Source organism: Miniopterus schreibersii, assembly GCF_964146895.1.
Source record: "Miniopterus schreibersii genome assembly, chromosome: 9".
NCBI classification, from domain to species: Eukaryota; Metazoa; Chordata; class Mammalia; order Chiroptera; family Miniopteridae; genus Miniopterus; species Miniopterus schreibersii.
This window is the reverse complement of record NC_138118.1, coordinates 6,050,559-6,062,905: the sequence shown is the minus strand read 5'-3', so window position 1 is coordinate 6,062,905 and position 12,347 is coordinate 6,050,559. Positions and strand designations below refer to the sequence as shown.

The window sequence follows — 12,347 nt, the reverse complement described above, 5'->3', positions numbered from 1 at the left end:
ACCAGCAGGGAGGACTGTGGCAAACGGGCAAGAGAAGCAGCACAAAGAGGTTACAGCCAGCTGAAGAGGAAAGCTTTATGCAGTAAATTAAGAAGGGCGCACCGCATGCAGCAGGGAAGTGGATTACAGGCAGTTGAGCTATGAGTATGTATAATCAGTGTTTACTATATCTATATGTTTAATACTAAAATCAGTTAAATGCAGCTACTGGCATGGAAAAGACCCTGATAGTTACAAGTCATGTTGTCCTTCTCCTGAGAGTTCAATGACGACTTTGGTTTTGAGTCAGTGGTAGAACGCTGCATCTCTAAACACACAGTTTGCAAACTGCTGTACGTTAACTAACAAAAGGGGTAAATTGTGTATCTAGTTTCTTACCCTATGGACCGTATGGGATTCAGTGGTAGATCAAAGCTTTCCCCCTACTTGTCCAAATCCCAAAGAAAAAAATAACTAAGGGGTATGGACATAAAGACTAGTAATTGGGCTGCTGGTATGTAACTTATCTTGAAGCAGTTTTCATTAAAGACTGAATTAAACAAAAATTGTTAATGGCTATGTTTTCGTCTTTCTTTTCACATATTACTAATTTAAGACTGAGAATGCAGGGCGCCATCATTAGCATGGCCTTCTCACTGCTGAACACTCGGGCTTTGGCAGTACGAGGCCAGTCAGGTGGTGCGGCAGCCAGCCTCCAAGGCAGCGGCCAACGACCCCTGCCTCCTGGTGCTGACAGCCCTGTGCAGCAGCGTTAGCATCTGGCAGAAAAGACGGTAAGATGGTATATCATGACTGAAATTAGGTCATCAAAAACACAGCTACTTCTGCCCGGCTGGCTCTCCTGCAGGCGAGTTCTCTCCTCACTCAGTCTCCCTGGAGAGCAGGCTGCCGCGGTGAGGACAGCCCAATGGCAAGGAACCGATGCCTCCGACCAGTCGCCAGGGAGAAATAACAGCCAGTGAGCCCAACCAACAGCCACATGAATAACCTTGGGAGAGAATCTGTAGCCCAGTGGAGCCTTGAGGAGACTGAAAATCAGCTACATTATAATCTCATGAGAAACCTTGAGCCAGAAACACCTAGTACACGGCCTCTCATATTCCTCACCCAGGGAAACTGTGAGATAAATACTGTTTGCTGTTTTAAGCTGATCAACTTTAGGATAAACTGTCACACAACAATATATAACTACAGCTGACTTTTGAACAAAATGGATGGACTTGAACTGCGTTGGTCCACTTATATGTGGATTTTTTTTTCAATAAATACATTGAAAAAATTTTTGGAGGTTTGCAACAACATAGCCATGAAATACGGAAAAAATTAAGAAAAAGTTAAGTATGCCATGAATGCATAAAACATATGTAGATATAGTCTATCTTATCATTTACTACCACAACATATACAAATCTATTTAAAAAGTTAAAATTTATCAAAACTATGCACACACTGTACGTGGCGCCATTTGCAGTCATGAAGAATGTAAACAGGCATAAAGATGTACTAAGTTGCACCGCATGACCAACTAGAGCACATACTGTAAGGCCGCCTCTCTTCAATCAAGTCTTGCCTTTAGAACTGTGATTCTATCAGGGTCTTTGGCCCACATCGCGTACCCGGATTCCTGACCCTGTCACAGTACCAAACTGTGTTCTTACAGAGTGAAATTACCTTTTCACTTTTTATGTCTAGTGTTAATAATACGCGTATAACACCTATGGTGCTTTTTATCATATAAGACAATGCTGGTGTAGGTACCACCGGACAGATGATTCGTCTTGTAAACAGGAGATGGAGACTTATAGTATCGATAAACACGGACTGGGGAACAGTCTTCATCTGCCCGTGGGAAGTCTGGTCAGCAGGTGGGCAGATGGATGTGCACCGAGCTCGTCACTGCCAGCCTGGGGCTTTCATCAGGGCAGCCTGTACTTCACAAACCTGCTACCTTTGCCCCCCAGCATCTTTTCCTTTTTTTTTCTCCTCTCTCCTCCCTCCCTCCCTGTAAAAGGATTCCCTTTGATTCTTTTTGATTTTATCTCACCCACCCCCAAGCCTTATAAAGAATTTAAAGTTTTAATATTTCAGTAACTGCTGTTTCTTTTTAAAATATGTGTAATTTGCTAACGCCAGTTCAGAATAACACAGATGACGGTACTGGGGCTAGAACTGCTGACACTGTGATTTTCATTTTCACAACTCCGCACTGTACTCTAAAGCCAGCAACAGCTTGAGTAACTGACCCCTATCATTCGCCTCCTTGTCTCCCCATCATTCTCAAAGAGCTCGTCTGCATGTTCCCTACTGGCGAGATCTCTGGAAGAGTTTCACAACAGCAGTACCAAGATGAGCACTGTAAGCTCTGCGCTATTGTTCACTTCAAGTTGCAATAATAGTTTCATTCAGAACAGGGTAATAATAGTTTCACAAAACTAAACAGTTTCAAAAAACTACATATAATGAATAGGTTTATTCAGAACAGGGTAATAATAGTTTCAAAAAACTAAATATTAAAGAAAAAAGCTGTAGCTCTATAATTATGCATTTTTATAAAAATTCACTTACAAAGATGTCTTTATTAGTTTACAAAGCAAAAAATGGACACAAATGTAAATCAATTGGGAATTGGTTAAGTAAAATATGGTACACTCATTCAGTGAAATGAAAAGTGATTTGTGAGAAATATACAACTAATGAGGAGGTAGGCAATAACAGTATATTAAGTTAACTTAATAAACTATAAACTTATTTAAAATATATGTGCTTAAAGTACTGAGCATTAATGCTTACCTGATGCTGGCTGAATTTCTAAAATTGTATTTCTACCTGTCATTTTCTAAATTTCTGCTTGAATGTGTATTAAAATTACCATAACATTTGTAAAAATAACCAATCAGTTTCTCAATCCCTACACATACACCAAGGAAGCCAGAAAAGCAATCGTGTGAGCAACATCTTGCATACAAAAGTGTCCATGGCTTACCTTAACAGCGTAGTAATCTCTAACTTCAGGCCTGATGGAATCAAAGTCTCCACTGATGAATTCAGGCAAGAAGCTGGAAGAAAGAGTTCCAAGTGAGTGAGTAAACAAGGCTCCTTACTTGTCAATCTTTAAAACTATGATTACAAGGAACAGGGCGAGAACTAATGTAATCAAAAGGAAAAAGAAATACAGAACCTATTTCACAGTGAATGGGTGTCAAGTGTACACTCTGGGTTACAATACAGTACGACTGGGGGGCTCCATACAACCAGCTAATTCAGCTACTTAGCCACACTGAGTATTTACCACGCTTCAAAAAACAGATAAAGATTAAAGGAGATTATTGTTTTAAAAAACTCCCAGGTCAACAACTCTAAAACAAAGACTCCATCTTTGTATGTTACCTTCTACATACATTCAATCCTTTATAGTACTGGACCTTCACCGAAGATCAGAGCTCTCAACAGATTTGAACAGAGCACAGGAGGAGGCGGAGAGGGAGGAAAGGGGGACTGGGAGACGGAGGGAGGGAGGAGAGGAGGAAGGGAAGATGGGGAAGGGGGAGAGGGGACTGGGAGAAGGGGGTTGAGGGGGAAGGGAAGATGGAGGGAGGGGGACTGGGAGGGGGAAAGGGGAGAAGGTGGCGGTCTTCTCTGTAGAGCAGGAGCCAGTTCAAAGACCTTTTCCCAATATCCTACTGACATACTTCTAGAAACGAATCATCTAGACAGGTTTGAAATACTACAAAGATCACGGTTACTAAACAGAGGGAGAGGCTTCCCACAAATGGATGTTTCTAATTCTATCACAATTATCTTATTTCTCTTCCCTGCCATTTATATTTTTTCAGAACTCACTTCAGAGATCCTTACCCTAACCATATGAGCCAGCCTTTATATATTTTTAACTAACACATCTACATGGCCTGGTAGAACTCTTTCCCACTTAAAACACCTAACTGTGGAGAAATGAAACATCCCTGGACTTCTCAGTGCTCCTGCCTCCAGAGCCTCTAGAATGTATATGACATAAAGAAGGGAACATCTGCTTCCATGCCCTCCAGAAACAGTCTACTCTACAGCTCCCAGGAGAATTAGATCTGTGGCCATTTATCTTGTTAATTGTTCTGATTCAAAATAATAATAAAACTGCATGTCTTCTCAAGAGGGCCCAACTGTTATATAATGGGCTAGGTCCCTCCTTAAGGGGGCCAGGTGCTCTAACTCCCTGGATGTTACCTGCCAAAACAGATGAAGCCCCCAAACTTGGAGATGTCTCAAGGTCATAAAAGCCAAGACATGGGAGACTATCTGGCTCTAACTAGTCAGGGGCACTGACCTCTTTTCCCTTAGATTGTCAAATAAAAATATGACAACAGCCAACAATATCCATCCTGTGTAAATTAATCAAAATTATACTTTTTTTTGTCAGATAGGCAAAAATATAACATTTTTTGGCATGCCAGAGAACTTTAGTAATTCGTTTCTGTGCCATGAGAAGGGAAAGATTGCAAATCGCGGGTATGCCCTAATCTAACCATCCTGTGTTGGGCCAGCTCTTCTGTGAGCTGCATCTTCTCAGGACTGAACAGGAAGAGAAAGCCTCCCCCACGGAGCTGTGCTGCACAAGCCGCTTAGTTTGGATTTTTTGTAAACCAATAATGCTTACTCATTTCAATTCTTGGTAATTAATAAAACTTTTATATTAATTGATTCCAGAACTATTTGTTGAATGTCAACCATGTGCAAATGACAGTCATTTATTTCAGGATAAGGCAGGGTTGGGGGTCAGGCAGCTAGGTTTTTAAATCATCTTGCCTGATCTCAACGTTTTCCCATAAGCTTTTCTCCTCAAAATGTCCTTGTCACCCCATCCCTTACTTTCAATTTCTTTTCCTACCTAAATAGGTAAAAACCTTATACCTCATCCCTCTTAGGACTGAAAACAGATCAGTAGTTCTTTTCTTCTCCTGTTGCAAAAATTTACTCAGTTTTAAAAGTTTCTCTAAAATGCCTCCACCTACCAACATCCAACCATATCGGTCACAGAATATTAGTGCTTCCGAGGGTCTGCATGTGTGTGCCCCTCTTCCCCCATTCATATGTTGAAATCCTAACCCTTACTGTGACGTTATTACGAGGCAGAGCAGAGGTTCGGGAAGTGACTAGGTCAGGAGGGTGGAGCCCTCAGGAATGGGATTAGTGTCCTTATAAAATAGAGCTCTGGTGTCCCTTCTGCTACGTGAGGACAGAGAGAGAAGACAGCTGTCGATGAACTAGGAAGTGGGCTCTCAACAGACACAATGTGCTCGCCCCTTGATCTTGGACTCCCCAACTTCCAGGACTGTGAGAAATAAGTGTGTCCTGTTCATGAGCCACTTAGTCTATGGCATTCTTTCTAGCAGCCCCAAAGGGCTGAGACAGTGCTGGAAGGTGTGACAGCACCATCCCACCAATATCCTCACTGTCCTTTGTGCAAAGCTGAGGTCCAGGCAGCCCAGTGAAGTCTGTCTGCATGACCAGAGCCCACCTACTTCTACACGTGAGACAGGGATTTCAGCTCAGACTCTGGCTCTGTGCAGCTCAATCACACAACCTCCCAATAAGATGTACTCAATGCGGCTCTACACATTTTAGTCCCTCAGATACCTAGAATCAATCTGGCAGTTCCCAAATATGATGCTGATTTTGACAATAAAAATGAAAAATAAAAACAGACACACAAGCAGCTAAATGTCCTCTTACGACATCATTTTAAAGAGAACGAGATTCCTTTTTAACATATAAGGAAACAATCACATAAATCACTTTGTCCTCAGATAAAACATTAACAGAAAAAATTAGAGAGAAGATAACCTACTTCAGTTAACTTTTAATATAACTTTCTCTAATATAGCATATATGCTTTAAAAACGAACTAGGGTGTTGATTTCTAAGACAACTCATGCCCAAAATACACTTGGTATACAAGACTGAAATTATTAATAACTTTTCATGAGCCCATCTCACATTTCCTGAGGCACCCGCTGCCATGGTACCTGGGCGTTCTGAAGGGGTAGATTGGGGATGACACTTCACAGATGGAGAGGAACTATGTTATGACATAAAGGACAGTTTACACAGGAGGGTTATTTTCAGAACTCTTTGGGGACTGACTGCACATAGCAACTGACTAAGGGTATATGGATTTGTGTTGCCGCTGGTGGACTGCATTTCTGTCTCCTGTTGACACAGATCAGACCAGTACACCTCTTCTTGGCATCCTCCATCTACGGGCACTGACTTGTGACTAAAAGGTGTTCCACAGGCACCAAAAGTGATGTGGGCTCCTTTATAGTCACATTTTACTCTTACAGAACTTGCCACACACACCTGACAACATGAGAGTCCAAAGAGGGCTGACGTCAGTTACTGAGCTTTAAGCTCCATTACCTGTAATAATCAGGAGGTTGATCTATTTAGAAAATAGGCCCAAACATAATGTGTTAGAACACAACTGCTCTTTCATGTTATTTCCTGATACCAGAGAGGAAGGCTATCCCTCCACAGAGCCTTCCTTGCTCCCACAGAAACCATCGGTCCCTTACAGCTTCTATAGCACTAAACCTATAACTTTCCACTACATTTTAAGCCATTTTGGTAAATGCCTTTTAGCTTCTACTACATTGTAAGTTCCTTGGAGCAGGATCTCAGGCTGACCTTGGTATTCCCCAGAGCACCAAGCACACGGATGCTGACACCCATGTACCAGATGATCGGGGTAGAGGAGGAGGGCGGGAAGGGAGAGGGGCGAGGGAAAGAGAAGGGGGAGGAGGAGGACAGGGGAGGGAGAAAGGGGAGAGAGATGGGGTGAAGGGAAAGCGGCAGGAAGGGCGGCAGGAAGAGCGGTGGAGGGGGGAGAGGCGGCTTGAGCACGGTAAGAAGGGAAGAGGAGGGTGGGTGAGAAGACCAAGCAAGGGCACTTTGTTAGGAAAATGCTCTTCTGCCCACCTCCCTACTTCCTGGCCTGTCCCAGTCACTGGCCCTTTCTGAGCCCCATTGCTCCGGATGTGGAGTGAGGACAATTTGGAGCAGGTGTGAGTATTAAGCAATAGTACGTGTGACGCACTTAGAGAACTCCTGGCGTACGGCAGGAGCTACTTGGTTAAAATAAGTTTTTACTGGAAAAACAGTCATTTGCCAGAGTCTACAAGGGTAATAAGAGCTAGAACCGAAACCCAAGCACAGAAGCCCAGCCCAATCCTTGCTCTTTAATAGCCAGTCTACAGCCCCCCCCCCCCCCCCCCAGACACACATGCGTGAAATGGAGCAAGAGTTTCTCAGGGAGAAAGTATGGCATAAACGCATTACCCCCTGCTAATTTTATTAATCAGTGTTAGTTTGGTCAGATTGTATACTTTAGAAAGGCATCACTGAGGCAAAAGGGAAGAAATATGTGTGCTGGCTGCTGAAGGGTAGGATTTTGATTAAAGAACTATGGTAGGAGAACATAGAGAACATTGTTAAAAGAGTAAGACTGGAGATACAAGAAAAAAATGACACTGAGTCTAAAGAGAGTAGGAATTAATCAATTCAAAGATCTGGGCTAACATTCTCTGCAAAACTTCCTAACTTAATCAAGGGGAAAAACAGCAGTTGAAAAAGAGGGTGATCCAAAACGCAATAAGTAAAAAAGGCAACACCACATTTTTACTGTTTATACGTAATCAGTTCAACTGTTTTCATAGTGTCTCAACATAATAAAAGTGTAAAAAGATATTTAAATACCTGTATAAGCAGAAGAGAAATAGTGAAGTGAGTCAAGTTATTTACATTGATTATCTTAGGGGATGGAAGTACTGTTTAAATTTTAATAAAGCCTATCTTAATTTAATAACTAAAAGAAAATAAAATCTATAAAAGCAAACAAAAAGAGTGAAATGGCTCCTCTCTCCTTGTCTACAAACACGAGACCCAGAGCACGTACACAGGTTATGCCAATTCTTCACCCTGACAAATGTAAAAGGCGAGCTCGCTGGTGGTGATCTGCTGCGTCATTTATTCGTTTTATGCTTCTCTCTGTGACTCAGCGGAGATATAACACAGAATTCGGGCAGACAGGCAAATGCCATTAGGGCCACTAGTAGGCTGTGGATCCTCCCAACCTGTCCAAAGCCAAGTGTAATAAGCTGCCAGCTATACGCCTGCAGTAGTGTTTTCAATCCTTTTTTCCCTATAGCTTCCTCCGTAGCAGGAACTGAAACATCCCAGAGCAAATGACAATGAAAGAATTTAAGGCACACGCCATCCTGCCAAAGCAAATACCGTATTTCCTCTCCTCGCTAGTTTCTGTTTTTATCTTGCTGCTTTTAAACCTTATATTTGGATGTGTGAGCCGTTATCTTAACAGATGGGCACTGGAGCCTGGAAGATCTCTACAGTACTTAATTTCTGTCTTACAGGAAAATAATTCATCAATGATAATGGCTTAGGTACAGGTCACCTTGAAATCATAAAATCATTAGATGATGAACCCCTTTAATAAAAGTAAAAGGCGTAACAGAGAAAACATTTAAAGGAAATGCAAAGGGTGACTATCTTTGTTCAAGTAGAGTTGACATCAATAGTTTATTCAAATAGAAAATAAAAAAAGACAAACAGACGAAAGAGCACACAAAAGAGAAAATTAAACATCCTTATATATGTCTATGAAAATTATATGTGCATATAGCTTTTACATTTTCAATCTCCAAAGACCACGTTGCCATACCGCTAAATCCAACGGTCCATTCTCCTGTTACTTTTCCCGTCAGAAGCATCTAACACAACTGATCACTCTCTACTCCTTGATCTCCCTTCACTTGATCTGAGTATGATTTCCTGGTTCCCGTGACTCACTGGTCACTCCAGCTCTACTAGGTAGCACCTACACCCCACTCGGGTTTTTTTAACAATAGTGCGCCCAGAGCACAGCCCCTGGACCTCTTTCCTCTTCTGGCTGCATGTGCCAGGCTGTCTTACCGAGTCACCTGGCCTTAAATACCCTCTATGAATTGATGCCTCTAAAGCTCACATCTCCCTGCAACTCTAGATTCATATATTCAACAAATTACTCAACCTTGGATGTACAATAAGCGACTCAGACTCTGCACCTGCACCACCGAATCTCTGCTCTTTTCCTCACCAAAGCTGCTCCTCTTACGGATTCCCAATTTCATCAAACAAAAAATCAACTTTTTCCAGTCGTTCAGGCCCAAATCCTTGCTATTGTCCCTGACTCTGTTTTCTTCCTCATCAGAGCTGATTAGTCAGCAAGTTCTACAGATGCTTCCTTTGGAATATACTCTGAATCTGGCTCTTTCCTACCATCTTCCATGCTACAACTTCCAGAAGACACTTATCACTCCTCTGCCCAAAATCCTCAGAGGCATCTGGTCCGGAGTAAATCTTAGTATTACCTACAAAGGCCCTATGAAATCCACCCTGTTGCTGCTCTAACCACTCTCCCTAATAAGTTTCCCTCATTCTCTCTCTGTGTGGTAGATTGCTTGCAAAATTATCCTAATTATTTCCCCTTCCCATCCATACTCCTTTATAGTGGGGCTTCCCAGGTCCTTCCATCAGGAGATGCTAATACAAGTCTACTCCCCACCCCCTGAATTTGTATTCGCCTTGTGACTTGTTCTGACCAATGAAATGTAGAAGAAATGAAGCAATGGTGATGGCGTGGCAGCCCTCCCTCTGCTCTCCTGGAACCCTCCTGGTTGCCATGAGGACAATGATGGGCAAGCCTGAGGCTGAGAGGCTGAACGACGGAGGATGAGAGAGAAGTCAGGGGGCTCTGCTTCTAGGCAGCCAAGCTTTAGGCATGAGAACATGTCCTGTCTACATGGTGACATCATCAGCAAGTATCTACCCGACCCACAGGACACGAGTGATACCAGAGACCTGCCTAGCTGTCCCTTAGAACTCTAAGCCACAATAAATCACTGTTGTTTAAAGCCACTAAGCTTTGGGGTTCTTTGTTATGCAGCATGAGCTAACTGATACCATTCTCAGGTCTCAGGGTCTCTGCACGGGTATTTCCTCTGTGGGGAAGGCCCTTCCTTTGGATAGCCAAGGGCTCACTCCTTCACATGGCACATGTCTTAACATGGAGTCCCCTTCTCAGTGAGGGTTCCCTCACTTTAACTGCTCCCTCTCCTGCTTCACTGTCCTCTCGCCATTAGCAATGCACTTTTCATTTAATTATGTACCTGACTTATGATCTATCTCTAGGAAAGCTCAGTGAACTCAGGCATTTTGCTCCCTGCTGCGTCTGAAGGAATATATAATTTTTAAAAAATGTAAATACTAAAGGATACAGATTTGGCTCACTGAATTTATTTTTGTATTGTTATTATTTGTAACTATGATTACATTATAAATTACTTGAACACTGTTTTGATTAAAATAGAACAAATAAGGTCAGTGTGGCTCAGACTGTTGCTCTACGAGGTCCAACACCTCTGGCCCCAGTGGCCTTTGTCACCTGTATCCGATCTTGGATCCAGCCTATTAAGAGCATTAGACACACCAGGGTGGTGCTCGACAGTCACTCTTTCTCCTTCCCACTTTGGGAAACAAAGGCTACGTGGGAGGAATTCCCTGGAGGAGCCTCTCACTGGTAATGGGAATGGGAGACTCAATCCTGTGAAAATGCTCCTGACACTGACAGGACACCTTAGTGACAGACACTACACTGTCTCTCTTGTTCCTAACAGGTGGGACTGCTCTCCAGCCACTGATACCCAGCAGAACATAAGTGAACACTCACAAGAGGCTGCTAGCAATAAACAAGTGAGTTTTGCATGAAGGAAAAACCATGATGATGGCTGTGCACAGAAAATATATCCTCAGGGGCTAAGCCTCAGCCGCCTTGGTAAGCACTATGCTTCCGGTCAGAAAACATCTTTCTCTGTCTATAAACTTGCCTTAATTTTTTTAAATAATAGAACTAAATCTGAAGAAATTTTTACCTTAAAAAGACAAGTCTAGGAAATCTTGTAAAATTTCATATTAGTGGGTTCTTAAAGCAAAGCTATGCTTTTAAGTAATATTTTTACATATTACAACTCAGAAAAAAATTATCTTACAAAACTATCAGTGGTCACAAAGATTTCGGCTCAAGTAAAGAGAGTCCTATGTGTAATGTAAATTTGTCTGGGTCTTACTTCTTTGAGAGTAACAATTTGTTAAAAAGCAAAAGATATCTAAAAAAAGTTATGATGCTCCCTGCCCAGGGAAATCATGAATTATAAGAGTGCGATTTAAAAGAGTTTACTTAGGAAAAAAAATATATGATAACTTGAAGTGAGGAAAAAGATACAGAATGTTTTGATTAACAAACTTTCATAAAACCAAGGAAGTGTACGCTATATACTTTTTAAAAATTTAGAAGAAATGTTATTAAATTTCTCAGCCTGCACGAGAGGTATTTTTATCACTGATACACTGCAGGAAACCATTTAGTTCCCTTTCACTGTCATTAAGAAAGTGAGGAATAAAAAATCTCATAACCTGGGGCATTTCTATCATAATGAGTATTGAGTTAGGAAGGTGGATATGGAGGGGAAGGCTGAAAGAGACTAATAAACAATATTAGGCTGTCCTAGGGCGTGATCAGAGCACCTGCAGCCAGGGAGATGTGTGGGTGGGTGTCTGTGGGCAATTTTTGGTTTTGTTGGTATTTGTATTTGCATCTGGCTGTCCCTACCCATGTTTACAGAAACAAACAGGGAGTAAGTCTTGAGTGCTCACTGCAATTCTAAATCACAGATTAGAGTGTAAGGCAACATTTTTAGTAGTGATTTTTTTATTCCAGTTCCTTTGATTTAAAGATCAACATCTTCCTGCTCAGCATTTAAGTTCCCTTCTCCTGACTTTCTCTAGCTCTCTTCTACTTCCTATGACATATAATGCCCAGAGCTTAAGCATTTAAGATATAATATACACATATACACACACAGGCAGATACATACATTTTCTTAGGGCGGTAAAATGTTCTCTGTTGCACTTTAAGTGCCCTTTCTGAGATACTCCAGCATGTTTGTGAGCACTCTGGCTACAGAGGCAATACTGAAGCCTCCAACAGCTCTCCCATCTCTAACCCAGGGCTGTATGGGATAGTGCAGAGCTCTTCTTGGTATAATTAACTTTTGGATATTTTCCCACAAACTTTATTAACTAGCCCTTGCTTGACCTGAATTCCAGCTGTCACTTTTCTGTGCCCTCACAACAGAAAGGCCATAGCTGGCTCAGGTGCACTCTCATTACCCAGCCAAGTTTCAGGTTCCATATGATGTGTCAGCAAATCACAGACACCATCTTGTTGCTGGAGTTATTCT

The 12,347-nt window shown here is 42.0% G+C and overlaps 1 protein-coding gene across 8 annotated transcripts in view; it reads right to left on the bottom strand.

Moving 5' to 3' along the window:
* TPK1 (thiamin pyrophosphokinase 1) overlaps positions 1–12,347 on the bottom strand; it is a 186,168-nt gene that overhangs the window by 104,708 nt on the left and 69,113 nt on the right. For all 8 annotated transcript variants that reach the window (XR_013999566.1, XR_013999567.1, XM_081147514.1 and 5 more), the window contains one exon: positions 2,984–3,056. Coding sequence is in view for 6 of the 8 variants with exons in the window: in XM_081147514.1 (XP_081003640.1) it covers positions 2,984–3,056 (73 nt within the window). In the remaining 2 variants the exon portion in view is untranslated. The remainder of the gene's footprint in view (positions 1–2,983; positions 3,057–12,347) is intronic.